General features: G+C 43.0%; 2 protein-coding genes across 2 annotated transcripts; both read left to right on the forward strand.

Moving 5' to 3' along the window:
* Positions 1–3186: 3186 nt before the first annotated feature.
* LOC117491881 (centrosomal protein of 152 kDa-like) lies at positions 3187–4262 on the forward strand. Its single transcript, XM_034141993.1, has 3 exons — positions 3187–3392; positions 3622–3778; positions 3865–4262. The coding sequence occupies exons 1-3, from the start codon at positions 3353–3355 to the stop codon at positions 3995–3997; spliced, it is 330 nt and encodes a 109-aa protein (XP_033997884.1). The 5' UTR covers positions 3187–3352; the 3' UTR covers positions 3998–4262.
* A 7359-nt stretch (positions 4263–11621) lies between these two features.
* Positions 11622–18668, forward strand: LOC117491966 (very long-chain acyl-CoA synthetase-like). The gene is made up of 10 exons (XM_034142125.1): positions 11622–12317; positions 14033–14242; positions 14736–14891; positions 15599–15723; positions 15808–16002; positions 16096–16186; positions 16633–16831; positions 16921–17018; positions 17988–18118; positions 18218–18668. Exons 1-10 carry the CDS (start codon positions 11858–11860, stop codon positions 18392–18394), a joined length of 1842 nt encoding a protein of 613 aa, XP_033998016.1. The 5' UTR covers positions 11622–11857; the 3' UTR covers positions 18395–18668.
* The last annotated feature ends 7886 nt before the right edge of the window (positions 18669–26554 follow it).

Genomic DNA, 26554 nt, shown 5'->3' on the forward strand with positions numbered 1-26554 from the left:
GAGGTTCTTCAGAATTGACGTGGCAACTCTACCGTGTGGTCAGAACCTCTGACTCTTTGATTTGTGATGTGAATCCTCCGGCCGAATACTCTGAATAAACCCATCAGTGTTTGACATCAAAGCTCCAACTCTCACCGTGTCTCCTTCCTGAGTCGGTGACTCCATGCATTACTACACAGAAGTTTCCTCCACACAATGTATATATTTTTTATATCAAATGTTGTCCCCTATCTTAAGTGCTTTTGCTCATGCATTTTGCATTTGGGATTAACATTCCACCCAACACAAGGTTTTAGATTTTTGGACCAAGCATCTCACATTCAACCCGGTATCACGGCAAGACGTGAACATGTGACGATCTACCATGCTGGGAGACGTGAATATATCACGGTTTCGTCCCTTCAAACGTGACAGTTACACGGTATTGTTAACATGGCCCAACCAGTGGAGAAATACCCGGAAGTGCCAAGCAAATGGTCTACCGCGCCTATTGGTCGGTTTTTATTGTCAAAATTAGATGTTTTTAATTTATTTTTTAATCATCACACTTGATTTCGCCGATTTTCTTGTTGCCCTAGCTGGTCGACACCTCTTTTAGCAGAAACAAAGGCTACATTAATGTATTAAATCGATGTTAATCCATGTGTGTGGAGGCCAGGATGTGGAATTAACGGACGTGACGTTGTGCGATTGCGTTGCCAGGCAACGCAATTTACAAACTCTTCAACTACAACCCTAATTATATTTTAAAACATTTTAGAAGGCCTCACGAAATACTTTAATGTAAATTAAAATGTAAATGTGAAGGGGTGTGTGTAATGTGGTGATTGACATTATTCACCCACGGATCTATGGGTTGGGGGTATTGTTCCGCACAGACATTTTAGTTAAACGGACTTACTGTTGATGTGAAATCCAAAAAAAAAAACGTTATACACCATAACGGTGCACAGCTGATATAAAAAGACTTGTCGTTTTTAAAGATATTACTGATTTTCTTTGAATATAAGAATGTAAATACTGAGTTGAGAGAATAGTCAGGGGATTTGGGTGATGGGAGACACATCTATGGATTCAGAATTTCAATAGCTTACTGTTAAATGACAGATATACCTTTCTGTCTGTGATGTTTTACAAATCAGATATTATAAGTAAAACATGTGAAATAATATAGCAATATCCTGTACAATTATGTGAAAACATGAATAAAACTACACATCTTCAGATGTTATACATACACAAGTGTCCTACACTAATAATACAAAGTTATTATGGCTGTGTGCACCGCCTAGTGGTTAAAGCACGTTATTGAATTAGTTGTGTCTATGATATGTCAATGATCCTTAGAAAATCTTGAAATCTTGAAAGGGATATGCAAAATAGCCATTATATACAGTCTTTAATTAACTATTAGTAGAGAATAACGAGTAATGAATATACTTTATAGGGATCTGCAGATAAATGTTTAGTCTTCTCAAGCAGCAACTATCAAATATCTCTCCTGATTGTTGGCACTTGACAATCACCTTTCCCTGAATTTTACTCAGGTGTAACTAAAGCCTGATTTAAGGGTTGTTTATATTTCACATCATTAATCAGAATCTGCAAAGTAACTAAAATAAATGTAGTGGAGTAAAAATACCAGGTTAACCTCTGAATTGTGTGGAGTAGAATTGCTGTTTTGTTTAGTAATGGATATTGAATATGGAATAAAGGTTTTGACAAGACCTGGTGTAACAATAATCAAAAAGGACATTAAAAGAGCTCCAGATGTCAATGATCTAAACAAAACAGCACACCTGAAATGTATTAAATACTTTATTAAGGGCAGTGAATTAGTTTTTTCTGTATGTTTTTCAAATCAGTGTTATACAAATGTCATAGACAGTGTTACATTGCTATTATTATCCTTAAAATATATATAAAACAAAACCATTTATGATCTTTTTTTTCGGGTGGTTTACTAATGACAGTTAATTCTGTTTCTGCTATTGATGGTTTCATTTTTGTGAAAAATAATCAAATAATCAAATTCAATAACGTGCTTTAACCACTAGATGTGCCTTTCTATCAGCTGTGCACCGTTATGGTGTAAATACAGCCTATCTACCAATTGGATCAAATATAAAAGTCAGCCGAATTATTATTGATACTGCAAGGAGACGTATTGTGTGAAAATAAATGTAAGATGTTGTTTAATTGCGGATATATTTATGATCCACGTCACGTTTTCAGTTTTGGCGGCAGTGCTTCCTGTTTGTCCAGAAGTCTTCTCATCAGGGCTCTATAAATACAGAACTACGGCAGATGTGTCATATTTAATGCAGCCAAACCGTGTATTACAATGCCGTTATGTGATGACCTCCAAAGAGAAAAGCAAGCAAACTCGGAATAAAGTATTATTTTATTTTTTTTAAATGTTTTCGGATTTCACATCAACAGGAGTCCGGTTAACTAAAATGTCCGTGCGGAATAATACCCCCAACCCATAGATCCGTGGGTGAATAATGTCAATCACCACATTACACACATTCCTTCACATTTACATTTTAATTTACATTAAAGTATTTCGTGAGGCTGTCTAAAATGTTTTAAAATATAATTAGGGTTGTAGTTGAAGAGTTTGTAAATTGCGTTGCCTGGCAACGCAATCGCACAAAGTCACGTCCGTTAATTCCACATCCTCACCTCCACACACATGGATTAACATCGATTTAATACATTAATGTAGCCTTTGTTTCTGCTAAAAGAGGTGTCGACCAGCTAGGGCAACAAGAAAATCGGCAAAATCGAGTGTGACGATTACAAAATAAATTAAAAACATCTAATTTTGACAATAAAAACCGACCAATAGGCGCGGTAGACCATTTGCTAGGCACTTCCGGGTATTTCTCCACTGGTTGGGCCATGTTAACAATACCGTGTAACTGTCACGTTTGAAGGGACGAAACCGTGATATATTCACGTCTCCCAGCATGGTAGATCGTCACATGTTCACGTCTTGCCGTGATACCGGGTTGCTCACATTACCTGTCATCTTAATGATGCCAAGCATAAGCTGGACTTTTTACTCCAGTAATAGTAAAATCAAGTCCCTCCAGACATTTGACCCATCCTAAATAGTAATTAACCCTTGGACTATTAAAAGTAAGGGCAAATTGCTAGAAAGCAGCAAAGTCTTTAGGGTTTCTTGTCTTTGTTTTTGGGGGAAATCTTTCAAATAGCTGAAAATAGCTGAAAATACACCAAAGATCAGGTTGACATTTAATTTAGATTAAATCATGGAAGAATATGTTTTTTTCTTGCTTGCAGGAGTTCTCATCACCAACAAAATACGCAAGGCCTGGAAGAGATGGAGCAGCAATACGTGACGACTGTAGAAAAGATCAGAGGTTGGTAATGGATGTGTTTATTGTGTGCACATTTAAAATATTCTGTATTCAGGCACACCAGAATTCAATATAAAACTGCCCTGGAGGGACTGAGGAAGAAGACTAAACTAGACACTATGATGTCCTGTACCATAATATTCATTTATGTCTTCACTTGTAAATCTGATCAGTTATTTTCATGTAAATGTAACTAGTGAAAAGGACAAATCATAACTGTGTTTTACCGCAGGAGACATGCTGCGTTACCTCCAGGAGAGTCAAGAGCGAGCAGCAGAGATGATCCGCGTGGAGGTGCAGAGGGAGAGGCAGGACACCGCCAGGAGGATGCGGCGCTATTATCTGACCTGTCTGCAGGAGTTACTGGAGGACGGGGGAAAGAATACAGGGCAAGAGACCGTAATGTCCTAAACTTGTTTGCTTGCTTCTTCAGGACTCCTCCGGCTAATTGTATTGATCTTCCTGTCCTCTGCAGGGCTGAGAAGAAAATAATGAATGCTGCTAGCAAGCTGGCAGCCATGGCTAAAGTACTGGAGACGCCTGTCAGAATTAAATCTTCAAAGAACTACAGCTTACAAAGTGAGTGCTGTCGAGTAGAAACTGCTTGATTGACACCTCACACCCAGACTTTGAGCATTCAGCATGCAAAGCTCAGCACACACCGGGAGCCCACGCCTGGCTCCGAGGGCGAGGAGCAGCGGGGGGGCCGTCCCCGGCCTCAGTTCTCTGAGCTGAGACAACGGCAGCAGGACAGCGGCTTCGACAGTCCGTTCTACCAGCAGAAATGACAAAGTGAGGGCAGGTATGAAGTGAAGTAGGCAGATAAACTTTGAACTGAGTTCTAACAATTTCAGTAAACTTACATTAACGTGCCTTTTTTTAATTAAGCGTTTAAAGTTTACTCGATGTAGAACCGTTGCCTTCATGGATGTTTGCAGTGTGTGTCTTTGTGTTGCTTTAACATTGTTAACAGAATAGTTTGACATTTAGGAAATTGGCTTATTTGCTTTCTTGGCAAGAGACATTGATGGAGATTGATACTCTCAGACACTCAGTCTTGAGTTCGCAAAATATAAACCTGCAGCCAGTAACCTAAGTTTAGCGTACAAACTGGAAATGAGGTGGAAAATCAAATCCAATTGGGATTTCCAAAGTTCGCTAAAAACAACCCACCAGAACAGAATGTTTGTTTACAAAACAGTGTTGAATATAATTGAGTAGAATAACAAATTGTAATGTTATGGGGGCTTATGTGATGATATAGTTCCAGTAATACTGTGAGTTAACCAAACAAGAAATAGTAAACAAATTAAATATAATTTACACAAGAAATAAGGTTCAGAGAGACACAGGCTAGTTTTCTCCACATGTTCCCAGCTTTTGTGCTACGCTAAGCTAACTTTACAGACATGATAGTGGTTTCAATCTTAATTTACCTCTCGACAAGAAAGCAAGTTAGCGTTCCAAAAGGAACTTTTTCTTTAATGCAGAAATTGTTCCAGTGTTTCCAAAGAAACAACTTCTATGTCCTGGTCCAGATCATCTCAGAACAGGCGTAACACTCCTTTAAACAAAACAACATATTTGTTTTGTGATTTGTTTATTAGATCTCTCATATGCCTGTTGAACATTTCAGTGTAGCTTTAAAGCTGCAGGTGTTTGTTCGCAATGTCAGTGAGGCACTTAGAAGTGATCCTTTCATAAAGTATACGTGTATTTTTAGAAAAATATTACAGGTCAAACGCTGTCCACACTGTAATATTTAACTTGTGATACCTTGAAGACTGATACTGGCAGGTCACTGCACCCTGTACTGTAGACTGCCACAGAGAACTAGATTAAGTGTTCTGCACCTCCGTCGTTATGCCTGTTTTTATATTTTCATATATTTTATATAACGTTAATGAGATATGCTGTGCGTAGATCATAAATGTTTGTTTTTTTATAAATGTATTTAATTTGTTTTAATAAATATTATCATATGCTTGCAAATTAAGAGAGAATACATTATTTGTCGTGAGGGACGAGCCTCTTCAACAATAAGGGTTGCATTTTATATAAACCAATTATAATATAAACCAATAGATTCAGAAAACACTGGAGTCCTCAAAGGCTCGGCTACAAGGATGTGTTTGTAGATGCATGTATTATTGGTTTGGGCTTTTCATTGATATGTTAAGCAGAAAAACCTCAGATATAATCGATCTTATCCTTTCAGATTGTGTTTCGTATTGTTGTTGTGTGCAGGCATCACAGTGGCTTTGAGGAGGAAGTTCTCTGCATCTCAATTTTGGGACGACTGCAGGAGATATGATGTCACCGTCATACCCAATGTAGGGGAAATCATGCGTTACTTGTGCAACACACCAAATGTATCACAGACCTAACATTGGTGATACTACAAACCTCACCAAAAACACAACTATTTCAGACCTGTTTCATCCCGACACAAACCTAATGTTTTTAAATGGGTCACAGAACATAGGTCAAAGCTGCAGCTCTGCCCAAACACTGTAATCATTAACTAGGTCAAGTGTTCTGTCCTTCCTTTTATAAACAAGCATGCTGTTGCATCTAGACCAGGGGTCGGCAACCTTTTTGATATGAAGTGCCATTAAAAAAATTAATTGTTATCAGCGTGCCAACGATCGAGAATTATCAACGGGGGGGGGGTTGAGGAGCTTGACGCTCGTGAACTATCAACAGGAGGGGCGGGGGGGGGCCTCGCTGCGGGGAAGCAGTGTGTGGACCTGACAGGTCCACACACTGCGCAACTTACATGATGCCGAATTTAACAAACACATTTAAATAATTGGTTTAAACGGCATAATAATAAGGACGATCGTCCATTCTGTGATTCTCCAGAACACACATGTTATGATATTAGGGTCATGCAGAGTGAGATGAGATCGCTGTCCCTTTAAGAGAGAGAGAGAGTGAGCGAGCGTGTGTATGTTTCTGGAAGTGAAACGTATGGGCATAGATATGTCTCATAATTATTTGTGTGAACAGAAAAATAATTTGTGTGTAAATATGTGATTTGTAAATGTAAAACACCATCCACAAATGCATTTAAAAGATTTGCAAACTCACAAATAAATTTGCAAATGTAAAACGGATCTGCAAATACGCTAAATATTTTCACAAATAAAAAAAAGATCTGTGAATATCTCTTTAACATTGACAACTTTCGATCAGGCATTTGTGAATCCATTTTGTATTTGTCAACCAAAAATGCGCTTGCGGATCTCAAATCTCTGCTTGTGGATCGTCTTTTTACACACACGAAATTTTGAGACATACTTTCCGCCGGTCTCGGCAAAAAATCTACTCGTGTCACTCGGTTGTTTTCGGAAACCACGTGATGGCCTGCTGATGACAACATTTCCGCATGATTTCAAAGTAAGAGCATGATGGTTTGTTTAATACTCTGTTTTTGTATTATAATGAACAGCGGAACGTTAGATGCATTCTTCATCACCATCATCATCATGTTATAGTGATACAGTTAGTTTGTGTTAGTTTATTGGTTCAATACAGCATATATCGAGCACATTCGTATGCATTGATGTTGAAGTACAGGCTCTGCCACTTTCGGGTCCCGGAGCAGCTGGCAGCGAAGCAGCCCAGAGGAAACTCTTTCTTCATTGTTTTTTGTGTATTCAGTCAAGCGGGTCAAAGTTACAAAGCACTTCACATCTTATTAATCGGCCTAGTTTTACCTTACCAGTACAGATAAGGTCATCTGTAAAAAAGCACCGTATTTAGGTTAGCCTTCATAGTAAGGCTACATCAAATGTTATAATATTCATTGTGTCCTTTCTACTGTATATGCATATATTCCTGTCTATTGCTTTCATTTGTATTTCATGTTATTATGTTTATACTTGTTTCCACACATTTCACAATTTGGGATGAATGAAGTATCTATCTATATGTCCGTCTGTCCGTCTGTCCGTCTGTCCGTCCGTATAATATAATATATGTGAACTTCGTAATTTGAAAAATGATTGATTCGAAAATGATATGCTGCTACAGTACAGTACAAGTAGCCTACTTCTGGGTGTTTCATTCAAGCTCGGCTCCGTGTGTGTCTGTGTGGCACGAGTGAGCGAGCGAGAGAGAGAGAGAGAGAGAGCAAGATTGTTGTTGCTGCGCTAACCGATATTAGAAGCTGTTTCTACAACTAAGTGAAAGGAAAGTCCTCTCCTGTCAGATAACGTCAGCTCAGTGAGGTAAAGGACTCTCAGTGTTTAGATAGTTAACTTTAGTCTAAGTTATCTCAGTGGGTCTCAAAACAGTTTGATCACCATTTATGTAAACAAGTATTTCCGAGGCACACTTCATATGATCATTATAGTTAGGCTATAAAACAATAAGAGAATAAATGAAAAACAGGTATGAAATACTATATGACAGTAAAACAAGAATACAGTTTAAAAAGGGGAGTGATTTGTAAAATATCCATAAAGAAAAAGTACATCTGTTTACAGTTCTGTTTCATGGGTGTCTATCTATCTATCTATCTATCTATCTATCTATCTATCTATCTATCTATCTGTAGACAGACAGACAGACAGACAGACAGACAGATAGACAGACAGACAGACAGACAGATGGATGGATGGATATATGGATATATAGATGGATGGATAGATGGATATATAGATAGATAGATAGATAGATAGATACCTCATTCATCCCAAATTGTGAAATGTGTGGAAACAATAACATTAAATACAAATGAAAGCAATAGACAGGAATATATGCATTTAATGTAGCCTTACTAAGGCTGACCTAAATACGTTATTAACCGGCCTAGTTTTACCTTACCAGTGCAGTGGTAAGGTAATCTGTAGAAAAGCAAGATGTGAAGTGCTTTGTAACTTTGACCCGCTTGACTGAATACAAAAAAAACAATGAAGAAAGTTGAACCAATAAACTAACACAAACTAACTGTATCACTGTAACATGATGATGATGGTGATTGTTACGACCCTGGGTCGTTATGTCATTTGTGTGTAGATATTGTTCCCTCCTCCCGTATCTGTCCTGTTGTGTCCTACTTATACCGTATACTGGTCCTCTTGCTTGTCTTGAAAACCTCAGAAAAGAAACTACTTTAACCTGTCCTTGTTGGACACGCTTTAATTTATGCAAAAGTGTGAAACCCTTTTCTTTTGGTTGATTCTCGTTTTCTCCTGTTTATACGTCAGAGTAGGTAAGAAGCCTGTACGTTTATTTTTCTTATTTGTTAGGCAATATTTATGTGTTCAGAGATTTGTTTGTTTTGTGGGTTGTTGCGTTTCTTTGTTAAAAACTTTGGTAATTAAAATGACCAAACGGCATTCTCTGTCTCGGTGTCCATGTTCTTGGGAGTGGGAAGAGTTGGGAGAGGGCAATTTTATGCTGCGCCTAGTTTCCCCTAGATCTGGGCGTAACAGTGATAAAGAATGCATCTAACATAGCCGTGGGAACATGTTTCAAATGGGGGGTGCTGTGGGGATGACACCAGGGCCGGTTCTGACCAATTTGCTGCCCTAGGCAAGATTTTAGCTGGCATCCCCCACCCCCCCCGTCGAGGCGTGCAGGAAACTAAACCCACCTCCCCTGAACATGGGTCGACTGAAGAGTCTCGTCATGCCTGCCTACAAGAAGTAGCGCTGAGCAAAGTGACTAGAAGGCAACAACACACTTATAAAAAAAAAAAACACTTTATAAAGTCAGGCAACACTAACCAGGCTTCGTGTGATTCTGTTTATTTGTACCTTACTTTGACCATCCGTTCGCTGTTATTGATCATTGTGGAGAGACGTTTTGTTTTGTATTATAGCAGCTATCGGATGGAATCAATACATGGGCTGCAACTTAAAGGGGACCTATCATGCAAAATGCACTTTTGTACGTCTTTTATACATGAATATGTGTCCCCGGTGATCCAGGGAACTCACCAAGTGTCAGAAAACACAACCCTCTCTATTTTCCTCCATACCCAAATCTCTAAAAAAGAGGCTGCAACGGATCTGATAAAAACTGATCCAGATTTGAACACTGTCCTGACGTCAGGACGGTGGCGCTACGGCTATTGGGCCAACTCCACCAATCAGGAGGAGACAGCCATGACCATTGCCGTTCGAAAGCGCTGGAGACGCTGTAGTACATATGCCAGGCCAGTAGATGGTGCTGTTCTCACTGAATCTGCCCTTGCAGAGCAGAGCTAAAAAAAAGTGCAAATTGAGCAAAATGAGGCATGGCTAAAATGCATGATCTGTTTGGTATTTTGAAAACAGAAACGTATAAATATACCTTATATAGGTATGGCCCTATATCATTTAAATATACCATGATAGGTCCACTTTAAGGGGAACTGGGGATATGTATCAGCTGCTTGTGTGACAGTCAGACAGTGAATACTTTAGAGCCGTGTGAGCTAACCCGGAGCTAACGGGAGAATAAACTCCCGTGGAAGAGCAGCCAGCACTGCAGCGGTCGGTAAATGCCGCTGAAACACATTAATAAACAATGAACCACGGCACTCTGGAGAAAAGTATAAGGTTGGAGAAGTCGTTATTTAATTTAATCTGGCTTCGTATGATTAAAAGCAACACGATCATCGACCCGACGCAGTCCCCCGTTGTTGTTGTTGTTGTTGTTGTTGTTGTTGTGAGCGCCGTTGGGGAGCAAATCAGCGATGTAAACGGTGACGTCATGACGCAGCAGCGGCAGCACCAGTCGGGCTCTGGGCGGTGTGAACAGAGCGGGAGCAGAAAAGGGAAACCGGAGCTGAACCAGAAAAGCTCTAGCTCGGAGCTAGAATGGGAAAAGCACTGGTGTGAAAGCCGCATTATTGACATGTTGGACAGCTTATATAAAAAGGCTTAAAATGTATTTAGTATTGTATTAACATGTTTTAACACGTCACATCCTCTAAGGGGGTCCGGGGGTATGCCCCCCCGGGAAGATTGTTTTTAACATTTTAAAGTAAAATGCTTCAATCTGGAGCACTTTGAGCATAATTACAAGAGACTGGATCTAGGGGGTACAACTCTAAAACACCCATATGAAGAAGATCGGTTTACATTTTAATAATCAAATAAGTATGTGAACATAACCAATAACCTACCATAGCCAATAACAAATAAATGTAACGTACTTTATTTTTGTTGTTCATTTATATCTTATTTTACGTAGTTAACAGTTATTTATTTATGCATATTTTTTAATCTCTCCAGTTTTAAAGGATATTTTTGGTTTACTGTCTATAGTATACATTGGAATGATTTCAAACCTGTTTTTATTTATCCTAATAATTATAAAGGAGTGCCTTGGAAATATTTGTTTACATAAATTGTGACCAAACCGTTTGAGACCCACTGAGATAACTTAGACTAAAGTTAACTATTTAAACAGTCCTTTACCTCACTGAGCCTCTCAGGGGAAATGGAAAATGTAACCGGGGTGAAAAGGGTGTTATCTTTACTTAATTATGAATGTTGTTACATCAATGCCGAAAATTAGTTTTTTTTGTATTATATTTGTATTATATTTCCATTAATCTTGTGGACGTGCAGATTCCCTGTCCTCCGTCAGGGGGTGCTGCAGCACCCTCAGCACCCCTACTTCCCATGGCCATGGCATCTAACGTTCCGCTGTTCATTAAAAAAACAGCGCTTTAAACAAACCATCATGCTCTTACTTTGAAAACCATGCGGAAATGTCGTCATCAGCAGGCCATCACGTGGCTTCCGAAAATAACCGAGTGACACGAGTAGATTTTAGCCGAGACCGGCGGAAAGGTTGTCTCAAAACTCCGTGTGTGTAAAAAGACGATCCACAAGCAGAGATTTGAGATCCAGAAGCAGAGATTTGAGATCCACAAGCAGAAACGTGAGATCCACAAGCGCATTTTTGGTTGACAAATACAAAATGGATTCACAAATGCCTGATCTAAAGTTGTAAATGTTAAAGAGATATTCAAAGATCTTTTTTTTATTTGTAAAAATATTTTGCGCATTTGCAGATCCGTTTTACATTTGCACATTTATTTGTGAGTTTGCAAATCTTTTAAATGCATTTGTGGATGGTGTTTTACATTTACAAATCACATATTTACACACAAATTATTTTTCTGTTCACACAAATAATTATGAGACATATCTATGCCCATAGAAACGAGGCAGCAGAAAAACAGAGGTCTGTGATGTATTTTGTGAAACAGAAGAACAGCTAAATAAATGCAACGGCCTCCCAAGAAGAGCTCGCCTCTCTCCAGTCTTACTCTCAGTTTATCTTCATGTTGTTCCATTGTAATGTTTATGTTTTGTTAATCAGTGTTCTGACGACATGATCCTACTCGATTGGTAACCCTTGTGCCGGCTGTGCTCCAACTTTATGTTCCCACCTTTGTTGTATCTCTGTTATAAACTGGTCAGACTTCCACAGGCAGCTGGAGTTGATCACAGATCACCATGCTTGTCTGGATAGTGTTTGCCGCGGTGGGTCTTCTCGCCCTATTTTTCCGCAATCCGAACTTTTTCCGGGATGTCCAATTCGTGCGTAAAAAGTTGAAAACGAGGAGCCGCATACTGAAATACATGCAGACCAACTACTCCATACTGGATCGGTTCATAGACGCAGAGAAGGAGCACCCACACAAGCCGTTCATCCTGTTTGGAGATGAGACCTTTACCTACCGAGACGCGGAGGAGCTCAGTAACAAGGCGGCCCGGGTGTTCCTGCAGAGCGGCCTGCTGAAGCAAGGAGACACGGTCGCGCTGTTCCTCGGAAATGAGCCCGTGTTTCTGTGGCTGTGGCTGGGTTTGGTGAAGATCGGATGTTCCGCTGCTTTCCTCAACTGCAACATCAGATCCAAGTCCCTGTTACACTGCTTCAAGTGCAGCGGAGCCAGGACTCTGGTCGCTGCGGAAGGTAATCAGGTTTCATCACTTGTTGTGGGCGTCATGAAAACATTAAGTGCTGGATCTATGTGATGTACCCTAACTTCAGTGTAGGTTTTTAGGGAGATCAGTCTTTCTTTTAATCAATTAATTGAGTTAACTAATTCAAATGATTGTTTTAATAATAAGAAATGTTTTCGGAGTAGAACTATGTCACTGTTTTAAGTCAGTTTTTTTTTTTTTTTTTTTTGTAAAGGCTCTGGGAGATGCAATTTGCTTTCGACTAGGCCTAATTCATTTCTTTCGAGTAAGAAGTAACTAAAAGTAAACTTGTGTCACGTGGAACTATCTTTTTTTTCAAGTAAATGTCCTTTTAGTGTCAGAAAGGAATGCACAGAGGATAGGCAAACTCATAATATGGACATCATAATGTGAACCATACGTACATAACAATTTGCTGCAGGGGAAATGATCTAACTACAGCAGTGCCAGTGGCGGCCAGCCCATAGGGGCGCTAGGGGCGCCGCCCCCCCTCTTCCCACATGTTTGATTGTCATTAAAAATAAAAATAAAATAAAAAAATATATTTAAAAAAAAAATAAAACATTTATTTTTATATTTATTTTTAATGAACAAGGTAAATATTATATAGTTGGTATCAGTAACATGTATAATCTACAATAAAATCTCGTTTAAAATTGTTTTACAATGTCTAAAGTTACTGATAAGTCACATGTTTCCTGCCTGTCCGCAGCGTGTATCATTACCCTCTCTCGTCCGGGCGGTAAGAAAGGAGCCCTCAGCCAGAGCAGCAGCAGCAGCCAACAAGCTGACTGTTGCTATCTGTAAACTATGCCGCCGAAACATAATTTCAGCCAATCAGCGTCGTCAGATCTGATGCTCAAAGGGCGCCCTGTCAGCGCCCTGGCCTGTGTGTCTGTGAGTTGTTTGGACTCGTATCCAAAGTGACGCTACAGTAGTTGTCGAGGATGGCTGCGTCTGCAGGTGGACACTAGTGGATCGCCGGAGCTGTAGATTAACATTTACATGCTTATTGTAGTTGTAAGGGCAATGCCTGTAGCACCATGGAGCATATGTGTGGGCTGGACCTGTATTTTACAGGAAAGGAGTGAGCAGAGGGTCGAGTTGTCGATTCTTGTTCAGTTTTCATCTTCCTCACCCTCTCAGACTTTGAGTTGCGCGCGCTGCTAAAGAGACGTGCTACCATGGAAACCAAACAATGGTGTAGCTGTATTAAAGTCCGAGTGGAAACAGTCGTGAGTAAATCAGATTTTGTCAGAAATCGGGAGAAATGCGGGAGAAATATGACCCCGGGAGGAAACCGGGAGAGGGCAATGGAGTCTCCCGCGAAAATCGGGAGGGTTGGCGAGTATGACACACACACACACACACACACAGAGGATCCCCCCGGACCGCCCTAGTATGGTTTGGTCACCACTTCCATAGCCCCACCAAAAATATTTTTCACCAGCCGCCACTGAGCAGTGCCTTGTTGTCACAATTTCCACTTCCACTAAATAATGGTTTCCCCCTTGACCTCTCAGATGTTTTTTTCAGGAGGTAAAAGTATCCACATTTCACAAAACAAGTAGATTAAATAAGGTCAAAAATAATTGGTATTTTTGAGTTTACTTCTAAACACTGGTGCATGTGCAGTTAACCACTGCCTCAGCTGCAGGGAAGCACAAAGGCGCAGAGGAGATGCTCATTTTGTTTTCTTGTCAGAGTTACAGGATGCTGTGGATGAGGTCTTGCCCGCTCTGTTGGAGCAGCAGGTCACTGTGTTCATCCTGACTGACAGATGCCAGACTGCAGATGTGAAGAGCTTCAAAGATCAAATGAGCCAGGCCTCCTCTGAGCCGCTGTCCAAGGATTTAAGGTCACATTTAACCCTGCGGAGTCCAGCAGCCTACATTTACACATCCGGGACAACAGGTGAGTTTCCTCAGGTGCAGAAATCCCCTTTTGAATGAGCATTTGTATATCAATAACTGACCTGAGTTACCTTGACTTCTTGTAAAAAAAATAGTAGGAAAAAAGTATTGAGGAATTCAATTTGATTCCAGGAAGGAACTTTGTTTTTCTTGTATTTCTTTAATGTGAATACAAAAATCCATAAAGAAAGGAAAGTCTTGATGAATTAAAGTCATTGAGGACAAGTGAAAATGCACATGTTTCGGAAAGTAGAGAGCATATAAATTATGTATATCATATTGTTTTGCTGTTTTAATACAAGGCCAACATTTACTTAAGTTCATCAAAACATCTTTGTCCCCAGTGGATATTTATCAAGTTGTTTTCAAGAATTTAAAGTAACATGGGGTGAGTTGATACAAATGGTACAATGGTTATTCTGTGGGTGAAATAGGCCTATTTCTTAAAATGTTCAGTGTACAACACAACATGCCTCTGGCTTCTCTTTCAACAGGTTTCCCTAAAGCAGCTGCGATCTCTCATGCCAAACTGTGGCAAGTAGCCTGCTTCCTGTCTCTAGCAGGAATGAACTCTGATGATGTGCTTTATATCAGCCTCCCTCTTTATCACACCGCCGGCTTCCTTGGATTTGCTTCAGCTATTGACAGAGGTAAACACTTGTGGGTGTATATATATAATTATCTGGTAAGGAAACGTTTTAACAGCATCAGTAGTTTTGTTAGGCAATATAGGTGGTGTTATATTGTATTTTTCTCACTAATTCAATTAATTAATACAAAGTTGGTTATTTTCAATCTCATATAATAAAATATAAAGATTAAAGCACAGAGGGGTCGAGGAGAAACCCAGTCAGACTGACCCAATGGCATCGAACCCTAGCAATGAACAAACGATTACAAGCGAGCAGTGTATGTGGCAGAATCTGAAAGACTGATCTCGGTTTGAAGATCCACCAAGTGAAGTGACCAGAAGAACAGGATGTGTATCAGCCTGGCTCAGCTGATCTGCTTCCTCCCAAAGAAGATCCAAATCCTCCAGTGGGCTGAGTAGCATTTGAGACATTGTGAAAGGCCCAAAACGGGCTGCCTCTTTTTTTCAACCCCATCAAGTTCAACACGGAGTTTCTGGAACAGAATAACAGTGGAAAACTGGGCACCTCGCAGCCGCATCCTTCCTTGAGTCTGACTCCATCTTTGTCCAGATGGATCAGCGTAACTCTCTCTCTTATCATAGTTTTAGGAAACATTGGAGTTTGGAGCACAGACATGTGTTTGTGGGTCGATCATAGATTTGTTGAGAGGCCAAAATTACCAATCGTATCCTCTCAGTTGTTTTTTTGTCTGTTGCTGTGTGTAGGTATCACAGTGGCTTTGAGGAGTAAGTTCTCTGTGTCGCAGTTCTGGAACGACTGCAGGAAATATGACGTCACCGTCATACAGTACATAGGGGAAATCATGCGTTACTTGTGCAACACACCAAAGGTATCACAGAACTAACATTGATGATACTTTAGTGCTCACCAGATATAAAAATAACTGTTTTTTTAAATGTTTTTTCCCCGACAGAAACCTAATGATCGAAGCCACAAAGTGAGACTTGCAGTAGGCAACGGGATCAGAGCCGATGTTTGGAGGGACTTCATCAGCAGGTTTGGAAACGTTAAAATCAGAGAGTGTTATGGAGCGACTGAAGGGAATTTTGGTCTGATGAATTACAGTGACAAGATCGGGGCTGTGGGCCGAGACTCCTTCCTCCATAGGGTAAATTCCCAGGTTTCATTTCACATTATGAGGTTAAAGCTTTTAATCAATGAGCAATGTTTTGGCTTTACTTTTCTTTCTTTTATCTTGCAGAGATACTTTCCACACGCTGTGATCAGATTCGACGTCGAAACAGAAACACCTCTGAGGGACTCCTCTGGTTTATGCATAGAGGCTGCCAAAGGTGCATTATTACCGGGGCTGTGGGGAACAGAAGTAGAAGTCACATTTTAAAATGTAAAGAAATGTAGACTCAATGTACAAATATTGTACCATTTGGGAGCCCCCCGCCCCCCCAAGAAAGAAATACAGGAATAAATACAAATGTTTGACATATTTTATACCTGATGGAGTAAAGAATTATCTTAGAAACAATCTTTATATTATTATTTTGGTGAACCTTTGGACATACAGCTGTTTTTAATTATTATAAAGTTTTACTCAAGTTGTTAGTTATAAAAATGACACGACAGCCATGCAAGCAGCTGTTTTATTGAGCAAAATACTTATGTATAAGGTCAACACACCAGTATATGTGTGTGTATATATTACAAACACGTACATATCTGTATATATTTCACCTTGTGCTATAGTGAGTACGGGGTCATGATTGTGATGAACTAACTGCAGGTGAGCCTGGACTCTTGGTTTCTGAAATATCCTTGATGGCTCCGTTCTCGGGGTATATGGGAGACCTGCAGCAGTCTGAGAAGAAGAGGCTGCATGACGTCCTGAGGAAAGGAGACTTGTACTTCAACACTGGTGACCTGCTGCGCATTGAGGAGGATAACTTCATCTACTTTCAGGATCGAGTGGGAGACACTTTCAGGTGAGTGCATCTTGGAGTTTCAGCCACCTGATGTTTGACGTTCAAAGACCTTGAACACAGCGTTAATGTGTGTTTGTTTCCAATGCTAGATGGAAAGGAGAGAACGTGGCTACAACTGAGGTGGCTGACGTGATCACGATGGTTGACTGCATTAAAGAAGCCAACGTTTATGGAGTGGAAGTGCCAGGTAACCTCACTGTATATCTTCTCTTTGTTCTTTCTGTCACAGCAGAAAAGTGATGAGCAGAAACAGTGAAGTTACCGACAGCCGCAACTTACTGTTGTTTTCATCATTAAATAATCAGCATCAACGGGTTCTGTTGAGTAATGGCCTGTCTAATTTACAGAGACGGTCTTTGATCACACAAGTTTATAATTCAATACCTCAGTGTTGTATTTTATATTGCGCCAGGTCTGCCAGGTTTATATTGGAGTGTACAGGTGTTGTTCAGTAAACAGTCAGTAACATTTTATTACCCCTTTCTGTATAGCAGGTATTCACACTTGCTTAACTAGGACCCTGGTTATGTAAAGCAGTCGGGGCAAAGTGCAAATAGGTGAGCTGAAAAGCTTTCCAGAAAACATGGGGGAAGTCGTTATTTTAATTTTACCCTATGATTTGTTCTGCTCACTAACATGGTCGACAATTGCAGTTGGCATCAACTTGGACATTAGTTGAAAAACCTCCGATATAAAAAGTATTTAATAAATTGTGCAGTGGAAAAACCGACTTTCGGACATTTAAAACAAAAATGTACCTGTTCTTACCTATTAAAATATCCGTTTATGATCCATTATAGCATTATATTGTAACAGGCTTACAATCTAGAGCCCTTGCTTCACAATTGTAGTTTGTACTGTTTTCAACTAGATTGAGACATGTTCTGCCTACAAGTTAAATGCATGCTATTTTTCTGGTTTCCACAAGGGGCATTGCTGCTCAATATAATATCAAGTGATATTTCAATGTTGTCATTTTCTTTTACACAGACCTCCTGTGAAGGACATCAAAGCAATTTTTGTAACATCACTTTACTCCTTCACATGCAACCTGATAACATTCATTCCCTGCTCACAATTTGTAATTTTTTTGAAGCTCAAGCTGAAATGACCTCTGCAGAATATGTTTATTTCACTTCTGTTTAACTTATTCCAGGTCATGAGGGGAGAGCAGGAATGGCTGCCATTAACTTAACTGAAGGACTCAGATTTGACTCGGCAGCTGTTTTCAAACATGTTGAAAACTTCCTGCCGGCCTACGCAAGGCCACGATTCCTGAGGATTCAGGTACTTCAACTCCAGTATTTTCTATACTTTACTAGATTGCTTTGGTTTATAGCCTTTATTCTTTCCTTCCCTTAATAACTCATTGTTCTGTGATTACAGAGCTCCTTGGATGTTACAGGCACATTTAAGCATTTGAAGATGAAGCTGGTGGCGGAGGGTTTCAACCCAAATCAAATCACCGACCCGCTCTACTTTCTGGATGAAAAAGACAAGAGTTACGTCCCACTTACCGTGGACAAATTTAACTTGATCACATCAGGCCAGATCAAAATGTAAAGTCTTCACCTGATGCATTGCCACATATCAGCCACCTCTGATGTCCAGTGGAGTCTTGCGATTTTATCATATTGGTTAAAATGTGTACTTCTACTTTTTCAGTAATTTCATATGTTTATTACTATTTGACTTAAAACCTCCTGTAAAAAGCCTGTTTGATTTGAGATTAAATGTTATAGTTATAGTTTCTACGCAATGTTTGCGATTGATAAAATACTAACTTGACGGGAAAATGTGCGGTCCTCCACGCAAACTCTAACCCATGCGTACGCACTAAGCACAAAAACGGGAGAGACGAGAAACTGCGACGCCGTTGGCAGAAGGAAGAATGGAGAGAAATATGTGGAAATAATACCATAAATAAAATGTTACCTCTCATTTATCATATATGAAGAATTCATTTTCAAACATTGATTAAAGCCATTCTTAAAATGATTAAACAAACGCCTGTTTGCGACTCCTCAGTGCACACAAAAACATAACTTGGAGAAATAAATAAATACGGATATGTTATTTAAAACCACCTCGAATATGTTGTGTTAATGTTATGAAATGTTTTCTCATAAATGATGCGGTAAGCAGGAGGACAGAATTACGTCTAAACTGACGCCGTTTTGCATTTCTATAGGTTGTAGATACGATCATGGTTTTATACTATCACGTTTAATCGTGTTTTATGCCGTTTGCCAAGACTTGATAAGTCGCTCGTAAAACACAGGAGGTATGGAAACTAAGAACACCATATGTGGTAAATTGTACAGCTAATATAACACAACACATTAGTTGTATTTCCTTTAACTGGTGGATTATGGATATATAGTTGCTGATCGAAAGCTGGAACACAAACCATCCAATACAAACAAATAATTCAGATCCAGTCGTCATGACTCCACTCCGGAGTGATTCCCCAATCATTTCTTAGAGTTTCTCATCAAGAGCCGCGTTCACACCGGAGTACTTTTCCCCGTACTTTTCCCCTTTAGTTCCGTTAGTACCCCTTATGTTGCGTTCACACCAAAAAGAGTACTTAGTCCCGGGAACTTTTACCCCCATTTTTAGTGCCTGCTGAGAGGTGGTACTATCCTGGGGGGAAAAAGTGTCCCAGTTCTGATTGGCTGGGCGAATTGCAAACCACGCCCCGTAAAACTCTGAAAAGTTTTGTGAAGCCGCCATTGTATTTGTGGCATTAGCATTATTAGCATTAGCCCCGCGCACCAACGGACAGAGACTAATTTATGGCAACACAAAAAAAAACATGGGAGCGGTGGAGTGACGAGGAGGTGTCGGCGTTCTGGCGATTTACCACACTGCCCCTGACCGGCCTTTGGTTAACAGTGTTAGAAATTAAAATCAATATTCAATGATGTAATTTAGCGTAAACACATAGTAAGCTTTAAAAACTGTTTTATTCTGAAAACAGTTCAGAGTAAAGTTTATTTTGAAAAGCTGTATCTAAAGACGTTGACAACAATGACGACTTCCTGTGCTACAGGACTAACGGTCTCAGCCGTTAGATAATGACCATTTCCGGTATTACTAGAGTAACGATTACAGCCGTTATAATGCATTAAATAAAAAGTAATGAGAGGGATAAGGGAATGCTCTGGTTTTTGGACAAAATTAACATGGGATCACTCCCGTCACCGGACGTACTTCGTCTCACTGGAATAGTAACGGTCATAGTGAATATAAAATCGTCCCCATGTATCCGGCCAATGACGGGAGAGTTTTGAAAGAGACAAAACACTGTTCCATACATTTAAAAACACTTAAACAATTAAACAATGTTTACCCCAGGATTCAGGCATCTTCCCTGGCTTGTAAAGTGCAGTTATGCGCCTTGGAGGTATTGCACTATTTACAAAATGTATACCCAGGATTCTGGCCCCTTCCCTGGCTTGTAAAGTGCAGTTATGCGCCCTGGAGATATTGCACTATTTACAAAATGTAGCACTCTGTTTATTTCACACCTCCAGGAGAGACCAGGGGGAAATCACCTCTCTCTGCCCGCTCACAGAGCCACCAAGGACGGACTCATGACCTCCAGCAGCAGTCCCTAACAGTGGGACTCTGCACCTCCAGGAGAGACCAGGGGGAAATCACCTCTCTCTGCCCGCTCACAGAGCCCCCAAGGACGGACTAGAGACCTCCAGCAGCAGTCCCTAACAGTGGGACTCTACACCTCCAGGAGAGACCAGGGTGAAATCACCTCTCTCTGCCCCCTCACAGAGCCCCCAAGGACGGACTAGAGACCTCCAGCATGTTCCCCTAACAGTGGGACTGTATTTCAGACCTCCAGGGCGGAGACCGGGAAAATCACCTCTCTATGCCCACTCACAGAGCCCCCAAGGACGGACTAGAGACCTCCAGCACCCCGGAGAGCTCCATTGTGAAATATTGCTACTAATCCATAACTTTTGATAACAAGCTCTGTTCGGTTCAGGCTTTTTCTCTACCCCCCCATTTACACATACCCCGCATCCAACGGTACCATCGCCGAATCTCTAGGACCTCGGGGAGCGGAGTTACGGCAGAGGGTCAGATTCTGAAAATACGATTTCAGAACAGGGCTCTGATCAGGGCTAAAGTCTTGTTAGAAACTGGTGAATCTGTTTAAATGCAGGCAGCAGAGTCACTGCTTTTAGCAGGGTCTCAGAGAGCCAGAGAACCAGGGTACAGCACCTCGCTGTCTTACCCAGAAAACAGGGCTCTGATCAGGGCTAAAGTAACGTTAGAAACTGGTGAATCTGTTTAAATGCAGGAGACCTCCAGCAGCACTCCCTAACAGTGGGACTCTGCACCTCCAGCAGAGACCAGGGGGAAATCACCTCTCTCTGCCCGCTCACAGAGCCCCCAAGGACGGACTAGAGACCTCCAGCAGCACTCCCTAACAGTGGGACTCTGCACCTCCAGCAGAGACCAGGGGGAAATCACCTCTTTTTGCCCGCTCACAGAGCCCCAAGGACGGACTAATTACCTCCAGCATGGGCCCCTAACAGTGGGACTCTGCACCTCCAGCAGAGACCAGGGGGAAATCACCTCTTTTTTCCCGCTCACAGAGCCCCAAGGACGGACTAATTACCTCCAGCATGGGCCCCTAACAGTGGGACTCTGCACCTCCAGCAGAGACCAGGGGGAAATCACCTCTTTTTGCCCGCTCACAGAGCCCCAAGGACGGACTAATTACCTCCAGCATGGGCCCCTAACAGTGGGACTCTGCACCTCCAGCAGAGACCAGGGGGAAATCACCTCTTTTTGCCCGCTCACAGAGCCCCAAGGACGGACTAATTACCTCCAGCATGGGCCCCTAACAGTGGGACTCTGCACCTCCAGCAGAGACCAGGGGGAAATCACCTCTTTTTGCCCGCTCACAGAGCCCCAAGGACGGACTAATTACCACCAGCATGGGCCCCTAACAGTGGGACTCTGCACCTCCAGCAGAGACCAGGGGGAAATCACCTCTTTTTGCCCGCTCACAGAGCCCCAAGGACGGACTAATTACCTCCAGCATGGGCCCCTAACAGTGGGACTCTGCACCTCCAGCAGAGACCAGGGGGAAATCACCTCTTTTTGCCCGCTCACAGAGCCCCAAGGACGGACTAATTACCTCCAGCATGGGCCCCTAACAGTGGGACTCTGCACCTCCAGCAGAGACCAGGGGGAAATCACCTCTTTTTGCCCGCTCACAGAGCCCCAAGGACGGACTAATTACCTCCAGCATGGGCCCCTAACAGTGGGACCTCCATAACCTTGCACACCCTGAGTCCCCGGGCCCCCACAGTTAAGCACTCCCCCACGGACTAAACACAGGTATTCACACCCACCAGAACCTCGTGCCCCTGGTGACCCTAAAGGGGGTGGATTTTGTGGTGCTTTTATGTCTGCCCATCAGCATCCAAATTCGGCCTTCTTATTGGCACCACCACCCCCCTTCCGGGCTGGAGGTTCAAACACTTTAACTTTTGTTCACCCTCCTCTGGCTTACACCTCCTCCGCCAACACTTGAGCGCTCATCACAGGGTTCAGCACCAAGGAGAGTGCCTCCCCGGTGCTGATGGAAAGTGGCACTTTATCTGCCCCTGGTAACCATCAAGGTTATTGTTTTTTTTTTATTTTTTATTTTATTTGAACAAAAACCACAGTACACAGAGCCTAAAACATCAACTATTTACACGTTGCAGTAACAAAAATCACAGTACACACAGACTAAAACATCAACTATTTACACGTACTACTGCTGCTATAACAGTACTACTAAATTTCTTAACCTACGTTTTAAAGTGCAGTTATGCGCCCTGGAGGTGTTGCACTATTAACAAAATGTATGCCCAGGATTCTGGCACCTTCCCTGGCTTGTAAAGTGCAGTTATGCGCCCTGGAGATATTGTACTATTTACAAAATGTATACACAGGATTATAATAATAATTATATACACGGTATACATATTCACAATGTTTAGCGGGATTCAGGGGACCAAATTAGGCGTCTAATTCTTACGGTGCACCAGGGCAAACAGGTTGAGTCCACGGCCCCTGCCCCATCATCAGGAGTGTCAACCAGCCCCGGTCCCGACTTCATTGGCCTCTTTCCCTCCCGCTTCCGCTTCCGCTGCTGCTGCCGCTCCAATGACCCATCAGGTGAAGATGATGAAGCAGTACTGTTATAGCAGCCCTCTTCGGAGGTCTCCCCATCTGACAGCGGTAGACATCCTTCTGATGATGATGCAGCTGCTGCCGCATCTGATGACGCCCTGAACATGGAGCGGATTCTCAATGCCTCCTTTATTCCTGGCGCATTCGCGTAGAACCGGTCCGCCGTGGTTACGTCGTGACACATAAACCTGGCGAGAATCGACCGGCTTTCTGGATCTTGGTGATGCTTGATATTGTCAGCCAGGGCAGTGCGCAGGATTGTGAAGGTGACGGCTGTTTCTAGCCCAGCATCAGCCCATGCCCTCTTCAAGTGAGCGTTCAGGTTCTTGGAGGCCCGATTCCCCCTTGTGAAAAGGAAGAATTCATTCTGAGGACCCAGCTATGCCTCTTTAATCCCCATCCACCGCATGACCCAGCTAAACTCCTCTACTGTAAGCGCCAGCTGTGCTTCGCCATATGTCTTGGCCGTCTTGTGATCCTGCACATGGATGATGTAGCCCTCAGCAGTTCCCCTTATGGCTGCCTCTAAGACCTCACTGTTTTTCATGTTTGCGTACACGCCCGTACGGTGGCCATACAGGAGGCTCCAATGGAGGGTGAGATAGCCATAGAGAAGCTTCTGGGTGGTTGAGGTCGGCGTGCCGGCCATCAGGTCGAGGAGCTCCGGGATGCGCTTCTCAGCGGCCGCCATGGCGGCGAGAAGCTCCGCCTGGCTCGGCAGACGATCCAGTTTGTTCCTCTTCACCTTAAACTGATGTAGAGTGACTGCCTTATTCAAGTGTTTCATGTTGGCTTTCACCTCTCTCATTATGTGGGTCATATCAGACTGGGTGAGCTTGCACCCCCGGGGCTTTGACTCAGACATGTACCCCATGAACTGGTGCACATTCTTCAGGAAGAACTCTGATGTTGTGACTGCCCGGCCCGGCTTTACAATATACTCGCTCCAGCCACGGATCATCTTCATGTTTCTTAGGAACAGCCAGTCTGACAGGCGGTTAACACCATGGGCCATGTATACTATGAAGTTCTTTATCCGGCTGATCTTCGACACAACATTGTCTTTCTGTTTTACTGTCGGAGCGACACCCAAACAATGATCCAAGTATGTCTGAAGGTACGCCTCCATGCTTCTAGGCAACGTGATTTCACGCATGGTATTCCCCCGTCCATACCCAGTGGACCAGTAATTTGAGGGAGAGGGCAAGTCATTAGCCAGCTTAGAGGCACGGGTCTTCCGGCATACAGGGGTCTCGCTACCGGAGGCTACTGCAAACATGACAGTTTCCACCGGGGTCTTCACAGGGGTCTCGCTACCGGAGGCTACTGCAAACATGACAGTTTCCACCGGGGTCTTCACAGGGGTCTCGCTACCGGAGGCTACTGCAAACATGACAGTTTCCACCGGGGTCTTCACAGGGGTCTCGCTACCAGAGGCTACTGCAAACATGACAGTTTCCACCGGGGTCTTCACAGGGGTCTCGCTACCGGAGGCTACTGCAAACATGACAGTTTCCACCGGGGTCTTCACAGGGGTCTCGCTACCGGAGGCTACTGCAAACATGACAGTTTCCACCGGGGTCTTCACAGGGGTCTCGCTACCGGAGGCTACTGCAAACATGACAGTCTTCACCGGGCTTTTCACAGGGGTCTCGCTACCGGAGGCTACTGCAAACATGACAGTCTTCACCGGGCTCTTCCCAGGGGTCTCGCTACCGGAGGAAACTGGTAATATGACAGTCTTCACTGGGCTCTTCACAGGGTTCTTGACCGGTCTCTTTCCACCGGAGGCTACTGCAAGCATGACAGTCTTCACTTGGCTCTTCACAGGGTTCTTTACCGGTCTCTGCCCACCGGAGGCTACTGCAAGCATGACAGTCTTCACCGGGCTCCTCACAGGGGTCTCGCTACCGGAGGTTACTGGGGACTGCATGACAGTCTTCACCGGGCTCTTCACAGGGGTATTGCTGCCTGAGGCTACTGTGTTTATGCCGGAGGTACTTGGGATTGCCAGGCCCTTAAATCGTATACATTCGTCCTCTTCCTCAAGAACAGCAGCACTCTGCTTCCTGGGTTTTAGCTCCTTTTTCAGCCTGGAGCGCAGGGTCTTCACCTCATCATTGAGGGCATCCTTCTGAGCCCTCAATGCCACATTTTCCAGCATCACCTGCCTGCAGTCCTCGTTGTCACACTCGGTATGTGGGGAGAAGGGTGGAGGGTGCCCGGGGTATTCCTCCTCATTGTCTATATCCAATGATGTAGCCATTCCAATGATGGGGTTAGTCTCACGGAGGTCATGGAGCAACTGCAGTGCCACACTATGCTTCAGCCTTGCCATGACCTGCTGTGCCTCATGTCGGGACAACTCAGGGTGGTCATGTTTTACATGACGGTCCAGTCTCTTCCCAGCGTACGAACACCCAGCGATGGGACAGGGTTTGGTCCGAACATTTATCCTTCCACTGGCTATTTTCAGGAGGATTCCCCTCTCCTCCAAGTTCCGCACTGCATGCTTGTGCTTAAGGTGTTTGTTCAATGCCAGATAGAAGAGTCTGCACACCGGGCATTCAGATGACATCCTTACTGAAACACACATAATGAATTTGATCAAAATTATGTTATAGTTCTCCGTTTATATGCGTTAGCGTGAGCGGTGGTTGCGACACTGGGTCCGATGCATCAATTCATGGTGCATGGACGAAGGGAAGTATTGGGTTACCACCGGGTCAGATGGTCCCACTTCCGCACCAACGCGGGGCTGGTGATGGCAACATTGGGTCCGATGCATCAATACATGGTGCCCCGACCATGAGAGGGTTTGGGGTACCCCGGAACCAGGCACCACCCCAGCAGGAAACGGGTTGTATGGTCAAAGGAGGAAAGAGTGATAGAACCGGGGTAAAGCAAAGAAAGTGTCCGACAATAGTGACTTGTGAGGCGGCCAGAGAGTGTCATATCTCGGTCCTATCCTCCAGGCAACGCTGTGGCCAAAACTGGGCTAAAAACTAAAAAATATTTCATCCAGGGAAATTTGGGTGAAAATGAAAAAAAAGTACCCGGAAATAGTGCTTCATTAGCCAGCAGCAGTCCCCTGTCGACTCATGTGACATTCCTCCAGGGTTACATAGAACCAGGGTGTGGGGTCCGAGCCATCTCCGAGACATCTCTAGTCCGTGTTGATAATGGGGGGAAATGTACCCCAAAATAGTCCTTCATTAGCCAGCAGCAGTCCCCTGTCGACTCATGTGACATTCCTCCAGGGTTACATAGAACCAGGGTGTGGGGTCCGAGCCATCTCCGAGACATCTCTAGTCCGTGTTGATAATGGGGGAAATGTACCCCAAAAAAGTGCATCATGACTCAGCAATCATCACACTCAACTTTGGTGAGAACCGGGCAAAGGGGTCAAAATCCGTCAATGTGGGGGGTGAAACGGCTGTACGCGAGCCCTGGGGGGGCACCCGGGACCGGGCAGTGCCCCCGGCAGAAGGAACCGGGTCAAACGGG

This window comes from Trematomus bernacchii, unplaced genomic scaffold (genome assembly GCF_902827165.1).
Source record: "Trematomus bernacchii unplaced genomic scaffold, fTreBer1.1, whole genome shotgun sequence".
Taxonomy (NCBI): Eukaryota; Metazoa; Chordata; class Actinopteri; order Perciformes; family Nototheniidae; genus Trematomus; species Trematomus bernacchii.